The 18,489-nt window shown below is 43.9% G+C and overlaps 1 protein-coding gene and 1 non-coding gene across 2 annotated transcripts in view; both read left to right on the top strand.

Annotated features, from left to right (window-relative positions):
- DCAF12 (DDB1 and CUL4 associated factor 12) overlaps nt 1–17,943 on the top strand; it is a 30,018-nt gene extending 12,075 nt beyond the window's left edge. The window contains 8 exon segments of the mRNA XM_047700189.1: nt 3,119–3,325; nt 4,421–4,481; nt 8,625–8,818; nt 10,004–10,069; nt 11,100–11,262; nt 15,102–15,280; nt 15,830–15,902; nt 15,905–17,943. Of these exon segments, the coding sequence (XP_047556145.1) occupies nt 3,119–3,325; nt 4,421–4,481; nt 8,625–8,818; nt 10,004–10,069; nt 11,100–11,262; nt 15,102–15,280; nt 15,830–15,902; nt 15,905–15,987 (1,026 nt within the window). The 3' untranslated portion in view covers nt 15,988–17,943.
- LOC125084124 (U6 spliceosomal RNA) lies at nt 13,357–13,463 on the top strand. Its single transcript, XR_007122485.1, has one exon. It is a non-coding gene; the product is annotated as a U6 spliceosomal RNA (small nuclear RNA).
- Nucleotides 17,944–18,489: the final 546 nt, after the last annotated feature.

Genomic DNA, 18,489 nt, shown 5'->3' with positions numbered 1-18,489 from the left:
GGCATTATTAGCTTGCAGGGGGAAAAAGACAAGATTTTAAAGCAGTGTGATACAATCTAAGTGTTGTGGGTAGTTAGCTCTCTGGAAAACCTACAAAAGAAAAATTTAACCAGCCTGAATATTTAGGGAATATTCAGAGAGGACATGTCTGAACTGAATCATGAAAGATAAGTACATCCTGTCCAGGTACAGAAAAGGGGGGGGAAGCATTTCTGGTATTGTGAAGAGCATGAGCATGAAACAAAACAAAAAAATTACATTTTGTTGCAGATTTTCGTGTGAATAATAGTTAATAAGCTGTTATTTCTAGAGCATAGATCCATGGCAGGATGTAAAGCTAGAGAGAAAGGTTGGGGCCAGATTGAAGAATCTTGATGCCATGATAAGGAGTTTAGATTTAGGTAAAGAGAAACCAATTTTTTTTTTTAATGTTTGTTTATTGGGGGGCGCCTGGGTGGCTCAGTGGGTTAAAGCCTCTGCTTTCAGCTCAGGTCATGATCCCAGGGTCCTGGGATCGAGCCCCGCATTAGGCTCTCTGCTCCGCGGAGAGCCTGCTTCCTCCTCTCTCTCCCTGCCTGCCTCTCTTGCCTACTTGTAATCTCTGTCTGTCAAATAAATAAATAAAATCTTTTAAAAAAAATAAATAAATAAAAATATTTATTTATTGGGGCACCTGGGTGACTAATTCATTTAGGCATCTGACTCTCAGTTTCAGCTCAAGTGGTGATCTCATGGGCTGTGGGATTGAGCGCCTTGTCGGGCTCCTTGCTGAGTGGGGGGGTTTGCTTGAAAGATTCTCTCCCTCTCCCCTTCCCCCTGCTCATTCTCTCTCTCTCTCTTTCTCAGATTAAAAGAAAGATTCAGGGGCACCTGGGTGGTTCAGTGGGTTAATGCCTCTGCTTTCGGCTCGGGTTGTGTTCTTGAGGTCCTCGGATCGAGCCCCAAGTCAGGCTCTCTGCTCAGCGGGGAGTCTGCTCCCACCCCACCCCACCCACCCCCGCCTGTTTCTCTGCCTGCTTGTGATCTCTGTCAAGTAAATACATAAAATCTTTTAATAAATAAATAATAAAGATTTAGTTTAGACAGAGCATTTGCATGCAAGTGCATGAGGGCAAGGGGAGTGGAAGAGAGAATCCCCAAGGATACTCCCCACTGAGCCCAGAATCTAATGCAGAGCCCAATCCCACAACCCTGAGCCCATGACCCAAGCAGAAATCAAGAGCCAGCTGCTCAACCAACTGAGCCACCCATGCGCCCCATGGATATTTATATCTTATGTATGTACACACACACACACACACACACACACACACATATAAACTTTAAGTATTTTTATTTATTTTTGCACATGAGAGAGAGCATGCTTGAGTTTGGGGGAGGGGCAGAGAGAGAAGCAGGCTCCTGGATGAGCAGAGAGCAGGATGTGGGACTCTGTCCCAGGACTCTGGGATCATGACCTGAGCCAAAGGCAGGTGCTTAACTCACTGAGCCACCTAGGCATCCCACCTATGGATTTTTTTTTTTTTTAAAGATTTTATTTATTTATTTGACAGAGAGATCACAAGTAGGCAGAGAGGCAGTCAGAGAGAGAGGAGAAAGCAGGCTCCCTGCTGAGCAGAGAGCCCGATGCGGGCCTCGATCCCAGGACCCTGGGACCATGACCTGAGCTGAAGGCAGAGGCTTTAACCCACTTAGCCACCCAGGCGCCCCCAACCTATGGATATTTTTAACTGATTGCTGTTTTTATAAAGATGACCGATACAATATAGAGAATAGTTTTGATGGTGGCCTTGCTTGAAGGCGCAAAGACCAGTTGCAGTTGTCCAGAGAGGTGATGAGAAAGAGGATGAGAGGCAGGAGCCAACTGAAAGAATAGTTTCTCCTTTCATAGATCTCCTTCCGGTGCAAGCAGGTTACTTTATACAGAGATTTGACATGATTTGGCTTCATCACAAGAATTGCTGAGAGGATTTTAAGCTACCTTCCTGTACTAAGGTATATGGTCACATTGCTAGCACCTAGAACAGTACTTGGTATTTTAGTTGGTGCTGAATGAATGAGAGTGAATCATTTAATCCCATAAAGAGTTTAATAAAAACTCAGGAATGTTCTTTCTTAGAGACTGATCTTTTCCATAAAACGTTTCTTTGAGTTAAATCTGGCAGAGTAGAAAGGGGTTAGGTTGGAAAAGAGGTGGAAAAGAGCTTGTCATATCTCTAGTCACTCCAACAAACCTAATGTTTACAGTACATTTAATAGTAATTGTGATGGGCTCTGGGAATTTTGTTTTTAAGTTTCTATACATGGGTAGATGAGAATTAGATATATAAAATATGTCCAAGGGGTGCCTGGGTGGCTCAGGGGGTTAAAGCCTCTGCCTTTGGCTCAGGTCATGATCCTGGGGTCCTGGGATCGAGCCCCGCATCGGGCTCTCTGCTCAGTGGGGAGCCGCTTCCCTCTCTCTCTCTGCCTGCTTCTCTGCCTATTGTGATCTCTGCCTGTCAAATAAAATCTTAAAAAAAAAAAAAAAAAAATGTCCAAACTGGCAGAAAACCTTTAGTCGGGTTCTTTAGGTCCACAATCTTTTTTTTTTTTTTTAAATTTTTTTTAATTTATTTATTTGTCAGAGAGAGAGGGAGAGAGAGCAAGCACAGGCAGACAGAATGGCAGGCAGAGGCAGAGGGAGAAGCAGGCTCCCCGATGAGCAAGGAGCCCGATGCGGGACTCGATCCCAGGACGCCGGGATCACGACCTGAGCCGAAGGCAGCTGCTTAACCAACTGAGCCACCCAGGCATCCCTAGGTCCACAATCTAATGCACGTCCTCTTTGAAGCTATCTTTGAATCCCAGGCAGAATTTATTGCTTGCTAATCTGTGTTCATGTAACATGTTATCCTTGTCTCTATTGTATTTTCTTATTTTCATATTTCATTTGACTAATAGCCCTGACTATGCCTTTAGCAATTCCCGGGGTCTAAAATGTTTGAGGGATAATTGAGTGAACAGGTAGTAGACATTAATTAAAGTTTAAGGGATAATTGAGTGAATGGGTGTTTGTACCCCAGGTTAGCCACATGGAAGAGAAACTGTCAACTTATGTGTGTCCCTTTTCTTGTAGCTATTTGTAGTGGATGTGCAGACAAGCCAGATCACCAAGATCCCCATTCTAAAGGACCGGGAGCCTGGAGGTGTAACCCAGCAGGGCTGTGGCATCCATGCCATCGAGCTGAATCCCTCTAGAACTCTGTTAGCCACTGGAGGAGACAACCCCAACAGTCTTGCCATCTACCGGCTACCTACACTAGATCCTGTGTGTGTGGGTGATGTAAGTTTCCCCAGTAACTGTAGAGGTAGTTTTGTTCCCTAGTAACTGTAGAGGTAGCTTTGTTCTTAAGCAGAGCCTGGTAAGTAACATGGACCCTCCTCCCACATGCCCCCTGGGAAAGAATAGTTTCCTCTAAATTTCTGCTGACTACAAGGGTATGGGGGTAAATTGTGAGGGTAGAAATACCAAAATGGGGACTGAACACCCCATAGGGAAGTATATTGACAGTGTGTGTTTGATAAAGGGATGAGCAGCATACTTTAGGGCCAGCAGCAGTGGTTTGGTGTTTTAATGCAGTGTCCGTATATCTCCCATTGCCCATAGTTGCCAAAGTTTATTAAATCATTCAGCAACTATTTATTGAGCTTTTTATGTCTGGGCGTTGTTTCAGAAGCTGGGGACAATGCGGTGAATAAAACAGATAAAGCTCCTCACCTCTTGGAGGGAAACCTATAAACCAATACATAGACCAATAAATATTTTCCAGCAGTATATCAGAATGTGATAAGTGCCCTGGAGAAGAGTAAAGGCAGATTAAAGGGATAGTGGTGGAGAATGCTGTTTAGAGGATGGTCAGGGAAGTCTTCATTGATAAGAATGACATTTGAGTAGGAAGACACAGAGGAAGTGAGAGTGAGTGCAAGTCATATAGATGTCTGGAGGAGAAGAGTTACAGATAGGAGGAATAGCAAAGAGGTCAGGTATAGCTGTTGTACCAGGAAGGACAGAGAAGAGTGGTAGGATGAGGTTAGAGGGATTAGAGGTGGGTGATCATGTGTAGGAGCCCAAAATAAGACATCCAGAGGTTAGAAGGCAAGACCTGTGTGTCTACCAGACATGTTCATTGCCTGTAGGAATGCTAGTTTCATTTCAGCTTTGAGCTCCTCAAGACAGAAGTTAAAAATTGTGAAGAAAAAAAAGAATTTAAAAAAAAAAAAAAGAAGTTAAAAATGGTGTGATCCTGCCCTATGGATTAAGCTCATCAGAGATCAGAATTGTAATTTTTACAAAGATATTTTCAGTCAGACTGTAAGCTTTAAAGAGTGTGACTTGTAATCCTCTTTTACTAATTTCTTTTTTTCTCCCCTCTCCAAGGATGGACACAAGGACTGGATCTTTTCCATTGCATGGATCAGTGATACTATGGCAGTGTCTGGTAAAATTGACCTTTTGTATGGAGTTTTGATGTGTCAGGGAGGGAGGGAGACTAGAAGTTAAAAGGGGTAGCAGTGTGATTAGAAATAGCCCAGTAAACAGACCATTGGCCAGGAGATCTTATTACCAGTATTGGCTCTTTCTCTAACTTACTGTGTCTCCTTGGATAAGTCATTTCCCCTGTATATTCCTGATCTGGAAAGAGGAGTTACCAGCATTCTTCATTTATTATTCATACTCTGCCTTGTTCCCAAAAGTATGTGTGACAGCATGTTATCCACAACGTTTTTGTGGGCTTCATTGTGACAATGGTTTTGAAAGTGTTTTGGAATAGTTGATGTGAAGTATTAGTAGTTATATTCTGTACAACTATATGGTGTGTTTCTTGTTCATAAAAGCTATAGGATTGGGGGGAATTTCTTTCCCAGTGGAAGACATCAGAAAAAAATACATGGAAGTGAGTGTAGAGAAGGTAATCTAGAGATACACAAATGCTTTCTAGATACCCACAGCACCTTAGAAAGTAGGCTCAGAGTGCTAACCAGTTTTGCTCGGGACCCATATGTAAAAATACAATACCCCAGTTCTAGATTCTTTTTTTTTTTTTTAAGATTTATCTATTTATTTGACAGAGAGATCACAAGTAGACAGAGAGGCAGGCAGAGAGAGGGGAAGGGAAGCAGGCTCCCTGCTGAGCAGAGAGCCCGATGCGGGACTCGATCCCAGGACCCTGAGATCATGACCTGAGCCGAAGGCAGCGGCTCAACCCACTGAGCCACCCAGGCGCCCCCAGTTCTAGATTCTTATAAACATTGATTGTCACTAAGAAAAACCTAACAAAAACCCTCTTAGCTACAGTTTCTTTACTATCTTCTCTGCTAGCATGCTCATTATCTATATCTTGAAATACCCCCGATATCCATCCATATTTTTTCTCTGCTTCTGTTCTGTCTTCTCCAATCAATCTTCATGATGCTGCCGTACTAGTTCTTTAAATTTTTTCCGGGTCTCCTGGGTGGCTCTGTTGTTTGGGCATCTGCCTTCAGTTCAGGTCATGATCCCAGAGTTTTGTATCGAGTCCTGCATTGGGCGCCTTGCTCAGTGGGGAGCCTGCTTCTCACACTGCCTGCTGCTCCCCCTGCATATGCACTCACGCTGTCTCTCTCTCTCTCTCTGGCAAATATGTGGGTAAAATATTTGAAAAATAATAATAAAATTTTAAAAAAATATTTTTCCTTATTAAAAAGTAATATGTGTTTATCATAATTTTTTATACATATATTTTAAGATTTATTTATTTATTTTTTTTTTGAGAGAAAGAGCACAAGCAGAGGGAGAAGCAGAGGGAGAGGGAGAAGCAGGCTCTCTGCTGAGCAGGGAGCCTGACACAGGACTTGATCCCAAGACCCTGAGATCATGACCTGAGTTGAAGGCAGACACTTAACTGACTGAGCCACCCAGGAGCCCCCATAAGAAAATTTTTTTAATACAGATAAACAAAAAAGACAGTAAGAATTATCCTCGATATCTCTACCCAGGGATAACCACTGTCAATATTTTAAAAATACCTTGCCAGTCATTTTTCTGTACCTATTTTTTTAGTTGGTTAAAATGGGATCATACAGAGGGATGGATATGTAGATAAATGTGCCAAGTACAATAAAATGTTGATTGTAGAATATAGATGTAATCGAACAGTTCATTGTAAAATTCTTTCAATATTTCAGTATGCTTGAATTTTTCATTATAAAACTTGTGTAGTTTTATTTATTTATTTTTAAAAATTTATTTATTTGACAGAGATCACAAGTAGGCAGAGAGAGAGAGGAAGGGAAGCTGTCTCCCTGCGGAGCAGAGAGCCCGATGTGGGGCTCGATCCCAGGACCCTGGGCTCATGACCTGAGCCAAAGGCAGAGGTTTTAACCCACTGAGCCACCCAGGCGCCCCTTTTAATTTGCATAGTAAACCATGCATAGTTCTCCAGATATGTCCTTCTCTCTGGCCTTTTCTAGATTTCACATGTGATAAAACCTCTGCATTAAATCCCTGCCCATAAGCCTTATGGCTTATTCAATAGATTTGCAGTGTGGGAAGGGTACCTTCTAGTCTAAAGGAGAGTTGGTGAATAACTTTACTGGAAAGGAATTTTATTTTTATTTATCTATCTATTTATTATATTTAATATAATATAAATATTATATTTATATAATAATATTCAAGCCCCACACTGGGCTCTAGCATGGAGCATGGAGCCCAGTGTGGGGCTTGAACTCAGGACTTTGAGATCAAGACCTGAGCTGAGATTAGGAGTAGGATGGTCAACTAACTGAGTCACCCAGGTGCCCCTAGAAACGAATTAGGTGCTTCATTTTTGTATACTAAGGAAAACTATCTTTTTAAGTATTAATTTTTTATAGAACAGTCGTTATTTATTTTTTTTTATTTTAATATTTTTTTTTAAAGATTTTATTTATTTATTTGACAGAGAGAAATCACAAGTAAGCAGAGAGGCAGGCAGAGAGAGAGGAGGAAGCAGGCTCCCCGCTGAGCAGAAAGCCCGATGTGGGGCTCGAACCCAGGACCTGGGATCATGACCCGAGCCGAAGGCAGCGGCTTTAACCCACTGAGCCACCCAGGCGCCCCTATTTTTTTAAAGTAATCTCTGCACCCAACTTGCGGCTCAAACTCACAACCCCGAGGTCAAGAGTGGCATGCTATACCAACTGAACTGGCCAGGTGCCCCATATAGTCATTCCTAACTTGGGGCTTATGATCCCTGTGGACCCATGGAAAGCCTTCGAGAGGTTCATGAACCTCCCTGAAGTTGAATGCACAGTGTGGTGTTTGGTGTATTTTTCTAGGGAAGAGGGTCTTTAACATTCCTAGGTCTCTCAGAGGCATATAGTCAGAAAAGATTAAGCACCACTGATTTCAGGTGGAGGGTCCCAAACCCTACTGCCAGACATTGGTTGTGCGTGCATGCCCAGGTGACCAAGCCAAACGTTTGGCTTGGAAAATTTCTGAGTTTTCTCAAACTCTGTAGTACTCTCTTTCAAAAATCTAGTGCCTGGCTAGCTCAGTCGGTAAAGCATAAGACTTAAAAAATTGGGGCACCTGGGTGGCTCAGTGGGTTAAGCCTCTGCCTTCAGCTCAGGTCATGATCTCAGGGTCCTGGGATAGGGCCCTGAGTTGGGCTCTCTGCTCAGCCGGAAGCCTGCTTTCCCCTCTTTCTCTGCCTGCCTACTTATGATCTCTCTATCAAATAAATAAAAATATAAAATCTTTAAACAAAAAAAGTCTCTTAAAAATTCCCAGCAAAGGAGGGCACCCGGTTGGCTCAGTGGGTTAAAGCCTCTGCCTTTGGCTTGGGTCATGATCCCAGGGTCCTGGGATCGAGCCCCACATTGGGCTCTCTGCTCCTCAGGGAGCCTGATCTCCTCTCTCTCTGCCTGCCTCTCTGCCTACTTGTGATCTCAGTCTGTCAAATAAATAAATAAAATCTTTTTTTTTTTTTTAAGATTTTATTTATTTATTTGACAGAGAGAGATCACAAGTACATAGAGAGGCAGGCAGAGAGAGAGAGAGAGAGGGAAGCAGGCTCCCTGCTGAGCAGAGAGCCCGACGCGGGACTCGATCCCAGGACCCTGAGATCATGACCTGAGCCGAAGGCAGCGGCTTAACCCACTGAGCCACCCAGGCGCCGCCTAAATAAATAAAATCTTAAAAAAAAAAAAATCAGCAAAGGATGCCTGGGTGGCTCAGGTCATGACCCCAGGGTCTTGGGATTGAGCCCCATATCAGGCTCCCTGCTCAGCAAGAAGCCTGCTTCTCCCTCTCCCACTCCCCCTGCTTATGTTCCCTCTCTCTCTGTCTCTCTCTGTCAAGTAAATAAAGTCTTTTAAAAATAAATAAATAGTAAAATTAAAAATCTCACCAAAGGTTAAAGGTTCTATTTTAGCTCCTACATCTTAGTTAAATCATTCCTCTTGTAGCTCTTAATGTATACTGTTATCTGTTTTGCAGTGGGCCACCTGACCAAGCTTTTAGCACGTATGAGGATGATGTACAAAGATCTTGGTTTCTGTAGGACTATCCCATAGAGAGTTGGGTTATGTCTGACATCTGTGGTCTCCTTGCCCTATAGGCTCACGTGATGGCTCTATGGGACTCTGGGAGGTGACAGATGACGTGTTGACCAAAAGTGATGCAAGGCACAATGTGTCACGGGTCCCTGTGTATGCTCACATTACTCACAAGGCCTTAAAGGACATTCCCAAGGAGGACACAAACCCTGACAACTGCAAGGTCCGGGCTCTGGCCTTCAACAACAAGAACAAGGTATGAGCTCGCCACGGAGGAAGACTCACTCTATTGCTTCAGCTTCTGGGCTTATATCTTGGCACTTGGCTTCTCCTTCCAAGTCAATACTTGCTAATATAGCTTAGTTCTGAGCCCATGGAGGATTGAAGGCTGAGGGTTGCTGGTGAGAAATGATAACTGAGATTATGAAACCCATCCCTTGCACTGAGCTCTGCAGTATTTCTCTGGAGGGTCCATCTTTGTGGGTCAGCCACGCAGAGTTACCCTAGGGACACTAAGGACACTTTGATTTGACTGTCTCTCATTTGCACATGCCTTTGCAGGTGCTCTATTTTGGGTGTGATTTTCATACATACCTCTGAAGACGATGGCTTTTTTTCTGTTTGGTATTCAGTTTCTTTTCATGCTTCACTGCCTCTTCTCAACCTACCAGCAGGTCTTACCTAATCATTTAGTCAGATCTGAAACTGGGGATATTAAGTAGAATGTTGGGATGGGGACTCAGAGCCAAAAGAGAGGAAAAGCTCCCAAAATTTCAATCAGGCCACATTTTGAAGGGTAGTTCCCTTAATCTCCTAACTTCTGGCCATAACTGTAGCCTAGAGATAGATTGAGATTCTCCACTCATAGAAGCTCTCATACTGCCATTTATGAAACTGTCCTTCATGTGTTTATTCTGCTGGAACTATCTAACAGGATGTCATGGGAATGATTGCATAGTAAGAGCTTTTGGAATCATGGGTGTTTATATTACTGCTGGAACCTGGCTTCATGGGGCGCCTGGGTGGCTCAGTGGGTTAAGGCCTCTGCCTTCGGCTCAGGTCATGATCCCAGGGTCCTGGGGTGGAGCCCCACATCGGGCTCTCTGCTCAGCAGGGAGCCTGCTTCCTCCTCTCTCTCTGCCTGCTTCTCCGCCTACTTGTGATCTCTGTCAAATAAATAATAAAATCTTTAAAAAAAAAAATTTAGAACCTGGCTTCCTTCTTGAGTTCTCCCAAATAGCAACCTTAATTTAATATGCTGTCCAGCTGCATTCCATGGAGTGAGGTGATGGGCTGACTATCCCTGGCCTCCCTGCTGGAATCATGGGATAAGAATGAATGAAGAGTGGGAGGACCCCAACCTTCAGGGTCCTCCCCTGCTTACTACTATGTATTAGTTGCTACAGATTGAAATATAACCTGTTTTTCATTGCTCTTGTAGGAATTGGGAGCAGTATCTCTGGATGGTTATTTTCATCTCTGGAAGGCTGAAAATACACTGTCTAAGGTGTGATGAACATGACTTAGTGGTTTTACCTGAAAATTCACCTTTTGGTTAAAATACTTTTATTCTTCCTGAGCCTTTTCATTCTTATCTAAGTCACCAGTTTTCCAAGGGTCTGGGCATGTTAATGCACAGTGCATGGAACTCTGAGTCTAACATGCCTCTCTTAAAAGTCTTTTAAAGAGATCAGAGGGGGAGAATCTTTCACATTTCAAGGACTTGCTGTCTACAAGCAGTCCTCTAGTCCACAAGGCATTTAAGTATTAGCTTATGGATTATTGGCCATTTATCCTGTTGAAAGGGCAGGAAAACCTAGAAGTTAGAATTACCAGCTACTGAAAATCAATTAAACTAAGATAAACTATCTCTGAAATAATAAGTAATGAGAATATTTACAATCTTTACAAGCAACTTTTGCACAGAGTGAAACCTACCTGTGGGTCCCTCTTGTCCCAAAGACTTTTGCTGCTTATTACTTCTGTGATAGACTCTTTCTCAAGAGGAAGCAGAGTTCCAGTTCCTTCATGTCAAGCAGCCTTTGAGCTCCACTGACCTTGGTTGGTGCCTTATAGGCACCCACTAAGGATGGGGTGAATGACAAGGATCCAGGATTAAGGCTGAGTGTTGTTAGCTGAGGTTGACCCAGTCCCATGAGTGTGCTGTTTGTGGTATGTAACTCCCATACGTATAATTGGGAAGCTAGGCTGAGAGTAGCCAGAAATCAGCCCCTTTATCTGAAGAACAGTGAGGAGGGTGGTAGCCGAGAGAGTCATGGCAAAGAACAGTGTGACCATGGCTGGAAATAACCTGTAGGTCTAAGCCTTTCTGCTTCTAATTATTTAATTCCAAATTAGTCTTTTTCCCTAATCAGTCCTTCCCATTACTGAGATCTTACTGCATATTAGTCACCCTCTCTTTCTCTTACTTAGTGGTGAAACAGGGCATTATTTTTGTCTTTTTTTTTGAAGGAAGCCCACGGAATTGGTCATCTAACTAAGAACACTCCCCTGCCTCGCTTCTTTCTCTGTTTCAGCTCCTCTCCACCAAACTGCCATATTGCCGTGAGAATGTGTGCCTGGCCTATGGTAGTGAATGGTCAGTATATGCAGTGGGCTCCCAAGCTCATGTCTCCTTCTTGGATCCACGGCAGCCGTCATACAACGTCAAGTCTGTTTGCTCCAGGGAGCGAGGCAGTGGTAAGAGTCGTGGTATGGCCCCTGTTCAGTAGGAAGATATTGCAGAAGATGAGACCTTCCACCTTAAACAGCCTTAAAGATTGAAGGGTCATATAATTTTTCAGGGGTAGATGATGAGGAATCCGAAGGCTAGCCGAAGACAAAGCACAAGCTGACACCCTGCAACCTCCTCCTCACCCCCAACTCCTCACTCCTGGGTGGGACCTATGTGGCATTCTTCCGGGGATCTCCGAGCTAAATGTTAATACCTTGCTAGAGGAGAAAACAACTTGACAATGGCAAAACCCTGGGTATCTTGGGTATCTTGTAGATGGGTCCTCTTTAGCATATGAAAGTTCTTTTGAAACCTCCCTTTTCCTTACTTCCCCCACCTCAGGAGTCTATAATCAGCCACTCCTCAAGACCTGGGGCAGTGGCTCTTTTCTTCCCATGGGTCCTGTCCCTGTGCTTTAATAAACCACCAATTTGCACCAAAAAAAAAAAAGAAGAAGAAACAAAAAGAGTGTCCCACTGGGCCCCGCCTTAGAAGTGCATTGCAGATGGGTTTTGACTTTAAGTTTCTACGTTGGTTGCAGAACAAGTATAGTGATATTTATGAAACCTGGTGGAGGTATTTGGTGACAGAAGAAGGGAGCTTATGAACCTGCAAATGGCAGCAGAGCCTCAAGCCACCAGAGGCAAATTTGTGGCCACGTGAAGCCTTTAGTGGAAACCAGTAGGATATTGGTGGTTTTCATATTCTTTTACATATCTTGACTTTCTGTCCTTTGGCATTTTTTTGCTGGTGCCTTGCCTGAACAGTAAACTTCATTTATGCTAAGGGTTGATGTGCAGTGAGGGAGTTTACTGAGGGCGTGAGGAAACTTTTGAGGGTGGCGGATAGGTGGTGGATATATTCGTTACTTTGATCGTTCTGGTAGTGTCGTGGCTATATACATATGTTAAAACTTCAGATTGGAGGCGCCTGGGTGGCTCACTGGGCTTAGCCGCTGCTTTCTGCTCTGGTCATGATCCCAGGATCCTACTTTAAATATGTGATGTGTATTGTTTTTCATTTATACCTCAGTAAAAACTGAAGAAAATACTTAGTTTAGTTTTTTTTTTTTTAGTTCTTTTTTTTTCTTTAAAGATTTTACTTATTTATTTGACAGAGAGATCACAAGTAGGCAGAGAGGCAGGCATGGGGGGGTGGGGAAGCAGGCTCCCTGCCAAGTAGAGAGGCGGATGCAGGGCTCGATCCCAGGACCCTGGCACCATGACGGAGCCGAAGTCAGAGGCCCTAACCTACTGAGCCACCCAGGTGCCCCCTTTTTTTGCTTTTTTTTTTTAAAGATTTTATTTATTCACTTGACAGCGGGAGATTACAAGTAGACAGAGAAAGAAGCAGGGGAAGCAGGCTCCCAGCTGAGCAGAGAGGCCGATGCGGGGCTTGATCCCATACCCCAGGATCATGACCTGAGCCAAAGGCAGAGGTTTAACCCACTGAGCCACTCAGGCACCCCACTTAGTTTAGTTCCACTGGGAGTGAATTCAGCTTCAGCCTCCCATCTTTTTTTTTTTTTTTTTTTTTTTTTAATTTATTTTGAGAGAGCGCTCAAACGAGAGCACAAGCAGGGGGCACAGCAGAGGGAAAGGGAGAAGCAGACTCCATACTGAGCAGGGAGCCAGATGTGGGGCTCCGTCGCAGGACCCTGGGATGGTGACCAGGGCCAAAGGCAGAGGCCTAACCCACTGAGCCACCCAGGCACCCAGCCTCCCATCTTTTACCATATATTTTCTCTGAGAGGACTCTTTATTTATCAAGGAATAAAAAGACTTAAGTTTGTATTGTACCTTAAGATTTCAAAATACCTTTATCTGCGGTCTTACTTCATCTTACCTGGAACCCTGTGGGAAGCGAGTGGAAAAACGTAAGGTTTGTGTTAACCCATTTTTATAGATGAGGAGACCGAGACCCAGAGCAGTTAAAATAACGTGCTCAACATCATACAGATGGGTGGGAGAACAGCCATAGACTAGAATCCAGATCATTCAGGTTAACAAAATATATTTTATCTCACTGTTCCCCTTCTCATGCAAAAATGTAGCTGCATTGCGCTCCCTTCGGCAGCACATATACTAAAATTGGAACGATACAGAGAAGATTAGCATGGCCCCTGCGCAAGGATGACACGCAAATTCGTGAAGCGTTCCATATTTAAAAAAAAAAAAATGTAGCTACATTATCCTGGAATTCCTAAAAGACACACTATGGATTACAATTTAGCCTCTCTCTTCCAAGTATTGTTTATTTTCTTTTTTTTTAAAGATTTTATTTATTTATTTGACAGAGATCACAGGTAGGCAGAGAGAGAGGAGGAAGCAGGCTCCCCACTGAGCAGAGAGCCTGATGCGGGGCTCGATCCCAGGACCCTGGGATCACGACCCGAGCCAAAGGCAGAAGCTTAACCCACTAAGCCACCCAGGCACCCCGTATTGTTTATTTTCATGCAGACACTGCAAAGGTGGCTTTTGTTTGGGGTTGGTTTTCAGTTATAGTTAAGACACTCATGTTTCAGCCCCCAGAGAATAATGTGTGCAGTGAGAGTTGTAAGGGGAAGAATAAATAGGCTTGGCTAGAATAATGTCTGCAATGAAAAGCTTTAAGAGGGGCGCCTGTCAGGCGCAGTCGATGGGGCATGCGACTCTTGATCTCTGGGTTATAGGTTCAAGTCTCATATTGTGTGTAGAGATTACTTAAAAATAAAATCTTTAGGGGTACCTGGTTGGCTCAGTAGCATGCAGTTCTTATCTTGGGGTTGTGAGTTTGAGCCTCATGTTGGATAGAGAGATTACTTAAAAAATCCTTAAAAAATTAAAAATTTGAAGTATCTGGGTGGCGCAGTCGTTAAGCGTCTGCCTTCGGCTCAGTTCATGATCCCAGTGTTCTGGGATCAAGCCCCAAGTCGAGTGGGGCTCCCTGCTTAGCGGGAAGTCAGCTTATCCCTCTCCCACTCCCCCTACTTGTGTTCCCCCTCTCACTGTGTCTCTATCAAATAAATAAATCTTTTAAAATATGTAATTTAAAAATCAAATGAAATCTCTTTTTAAAGTAGGCTCCATGCCCAAAATGGAGCCCAATGCAGGGTCCGAACTTAACAGCCCTGAGATTTAAGACCCGAACTGAGGTCAAAGAGTCTAATGTTTAACCAACTGAGCCACCCAGGCACCCCTAAAAAAAAATAAAAAATAAAAAAAGGCTTCATGAGATTTTGGTTACTATTACAGGAGTAGCTTTCATGCCTAATAAGGAAATACTGATTCCATAGATATTATTGAGCCCCTCTGATGTGCCAAGAGACATCTTTGTATCCCATGCACTTATTTGATCCACAGATGCAGTATCCGATAAAGACCTCTGGCACGGTAGTGGTTTTAGGTCAGATAGGAAGAAGTCCTTCTTAACATAATGATTTGTAAATAGCAGATTACCCTGTTTCAGTATAGGTTGGAAACATACTGAAAGAGAGTTTAGAGTTCAGAAAGATGACTCCACAACGAGTCTAGGGGAGGGAGGTTCTGGGTATACTTAGGATCTTAGGCCAAAGGCATCTTAGGCATCATCAGGCCTCTGGCACTTCTCTAAGGCTTATGGAAAGGTTCCTGTTAGTGTCTGAATGGGCATTGTGCCATCAGGGTTCTCAGGCTTTCACATGAGCTATTCCTGCCATAAACACCTGGGAAAGCCACTGTCTAGTAGGTGGAGGTGCCATGTGACCTCAGTGCCAGAGAAATACAGGTTAGCAGATTGTCAGTGTGTGCTCTCCCTACTCATTGCCCTTTACTTTTGTCTCTCTCAGGGATCCGGTCAGTGAGCTTTTATGAGCACATCATCACTGTGGGTACAGGGCAGGGTTCCCTGCTGTTCTATGACATCCGAGCTCAGAGATTCCTGGAAGAGAGGCTCTCAGCTTGTTATGGGTCGAAGCCCAGACTAGCAGGGGAGAATCTGAAACTGACCACTGGCAAAGGCTGGCTGGTGAGTAAGCCCTTTACTGACATGGTTACTGAATAGTGACAGAAAAATTGCCTTCAGTCTACCCACCTCTTCCCACCCCCACTGATAACATTAGCCACCCACATACTTTTTCAATGGTAAGAGGCACTCCTTAGAGCAGAGAAAGGCACTCTCCCTTGATTTTGCTTCTGTGTCTACATGTCCATGAGAAAACCGAAGCCTGGTAAGATAAGCTAGTTGACTCGGGATTCCCCCCAGGTGATAATAGATCCGGAAGGAGAAGGACCCCCCCCCCCCCCCCACTGTGGTGGCCACTGAATTACTAAAGAGTTCGGTTCCGGCTGTCCTGAGACTTTGGGTTGGTATAGCAGTTGTTCAGCCTGTTCCTACCTCATGTTCATTTGGGAGCATGAAGCTCCATTTCCCATGAACACCAATCACAGTCTCCTGGCATCAGGTTAAATGCAGGATCCTCTCCTCTTAAGACCAGAAGGCATTCCTGTCCCTTTCTGTCCTCTTCTCTGCCCCATGGCCTAGAGGTGCTAACAGAGTCTTGTTTTCTTCCCATAGAATCATGATGAAACCTGGAGGAATTACTTTTCGGACATTGATTTCTTCCCCAATGCTGTTTACACCCACTGCTACGATTCGTCCGGAACGAACTCTTTGTGGCAGGAGGACCCCTCCCTTCAGGGCTCCATGGAAACTATGCTGGGCTCTGGAGTTAATGACAACTAACTCTCTCCCAAAATGCAGAGATTTACACTAACTTCCATTCTTAGTTTTCTTGTTTCTTTTTATTTTCTTCCAGTTGTGTGAGGCCCTTATGTTAGTGGAAACAGGAGAGTTTGCCTATGGTTTAGGCACTTGACAGGAAGCTCTGTACAGAAATCCGAAGCCTTTTTTGTTGTTGGTTTTTTTCTTCAGCTTTTGGTAATCAGAATTTTACTGTCTTTTTTCTTTCTGGCTTCTCAACCAAACACTGTTAATTCTTATTTTTTCCTTAAGTGACACACACTCTCCCCTTTTGGTTCTTTAGGCTGGCGTACTCATTCTCACCCTTACTTCACTCTTGAGAGGTAGGGCTCCTTTATAATTATGTGGTTGCTGTCAGACTTTCTGTGAAAGTTTGGGGGCTGTGTGTGTGTCTGTTGTGTGTGTGTCTGTGTGAGAAAGAGAACTTGGATGCCTGCAAACACTGTGTGTCACTGAAAGTACCTGGAGTAAGAATTACTTGTAATTAAAATATTTATAAAAAAAAACAACTTTATTCACAGAGTCAGCTTTGGGACTAGTCTTTATCTTGTTTTGTAAAAGTCTAACAGCACTGATTATAGGAATTAAAAACAGAAAAACAATCACCACCAGGAAAACCCTTTGAGTTAGATTGCAGGCTTCCTAGTGACGCTCATCCCAGGACTCCAGAGTGATCCGTCCCCTATCTAACTTCCCAACTTGGTGTTGCCCAGGTGAGAATACTTCTGTGTGTCATTTCCACTTTAACTTCCCATCTGCTTAGCCAGTGGCCACTCCCCTAAAACATCAGGGTTTCCATCTGGATGCAGTTCTGGAGGCTGCAGAAGGCTTGGTAGAACTTGGTAAAGAGAATCCCCATCCCAGTCTTCCTTTTCCTTCTTCGAACAAGACCTGATCTGGTATCTCAGGGGCCTGGAGCAGCGGGCCTTAAGTCTGCTAACATTCTCATACTCAGCCCCCTTGGCTTTGGGGAGAAACGTCTCCTTTGCCTTTCTTCTAATCTCCCCAATGGGTTTTGCTTTGCTTTTCTAAATTGGGTTCAGTCCAGGAGGGTGGGGGTAAGCAGGGGGGTCTATCTGTGTGTAGCGAGTACTTCATGTGTGGAATGTTCATTTTCTTATTACAGTGGGGCTGGGGTTGAAGCCACCTCTCCCTCTCTGTTGGCTCAGCCCTGGGGATGGTGGTGGGTGGCCTATAGCCAGCAACATTGTGCATGTAAAAGCATTGATGTGACTAGTAATTTGTTCCTCCCTTGAACTGTGTTTAGTCTGAGGTTTTGAAACTTGCAGGCGACTGACCGTGATGTCCAGTTATTCCTTGCTTTTTATGCATCATGTTGCAGATAGCAGCTGTTCCCACCCACCGATTCCTCCTCCATTCTAAGCACATACTCTGCTTCTGTCAGCAACCTATCCTGGGGAAAGGAAAAGTCATATTTATTCCTGCACTCTAGTTTCTAAATTGTTCTCCCAGTTATCCCCCTCTGCTCTGGGTCTAAGTGGGGTGATTGAAAAAAAGAGTGCCTTCTCCTTGATAATGGGGGCTGGTGGGGGAGACAGCAAATCCACCCTATCTTGGTGATACACCAGGTGCACACCACAGGTTCTAGAATTCTCATCTAACCTAGAGAAATAGGTGCTATAAACAGGGAATTAAGTAAAATGCTGGATACTATAGATCTTTTAATTGTCTTAATTTTTTTTCTATTAAACTACAGTCTGTAGATTTCTTAGTTCTCACAGAACTTCTATCATTTTAAACCAACTTCTATATTAAAAAAAAAAAAAAGATCTTAAGTAGGATGTTTTGTACTGTTGCCAGACCCTCTTCTGTGATGGGTAATATGTTTGATTGTTTGAGATTTTGTTTTTAAAAATGTAGCACTTGACTTTTTGCCAAGTAAAAATAAATATTATTCCAGTTGCAAATTGGTTTGAGTGAGCATGTATAGCCAAGGGACAGCAAGAAAAAAGATCCCAAATGATGGTTGGAGGTTTACCTTGGCGGGGTAGGATTGCTTGGAGCAGAAGAGGAACAAGAGTTCCCTCACAGTTAAAGACATGTCAAGTGCAAACACACAGATACTAAGACCTGCCTGCTTCTGGTCCCCAGCCCTGGCCCAAGATCAGTTGCTCTGGAGACCAGTGGAAGATGAATATGCCCAGGCCGAAGATGAGCAAGAAGGCTGCTAGTCCTTGCTCTGAATGACTGGATTTGAGTAAGGTGACCAGCTCCTCTCCCTCAAAAGGGTTGGTGATAGGTTCTATCTGCTTCAGTGGAGGGTTCCCTGGGAATGACTAAAGGTGGCTGCACAGTGCCTAGGGAATAGGATATCATTTTTTTTAAGTTGGCACCACAGCTCCTAGCTGCCCTTTATAAGAGGAGGAAACAGTGACCATAGTGAATGATGCTCTTCCCAGAGCTTGTTTGGGGCTGTAGCTGAGAGAAACGCAGACTGCTAAATCATACCACCT

This window comes from Lutra lutra, chromosome 13 (genome assembly GCF_902655055.1).
Source record: "Lutra lutra chromosome 13, mLutLut1.2, whole genome shotgun sequence".
NCBI classification, from domain to species: domain Eukaryota; kingdom Metazoa; phylum Chordata; class Mammalia; order Carnivora; family Mustelidae; genus Lutra; species Lutra lutra.
The sequence above is the reverse complement of the archived record's forward strand: the minus strand, read 5'-3'. Positions and strand labels throughout refer to the sequence as shown.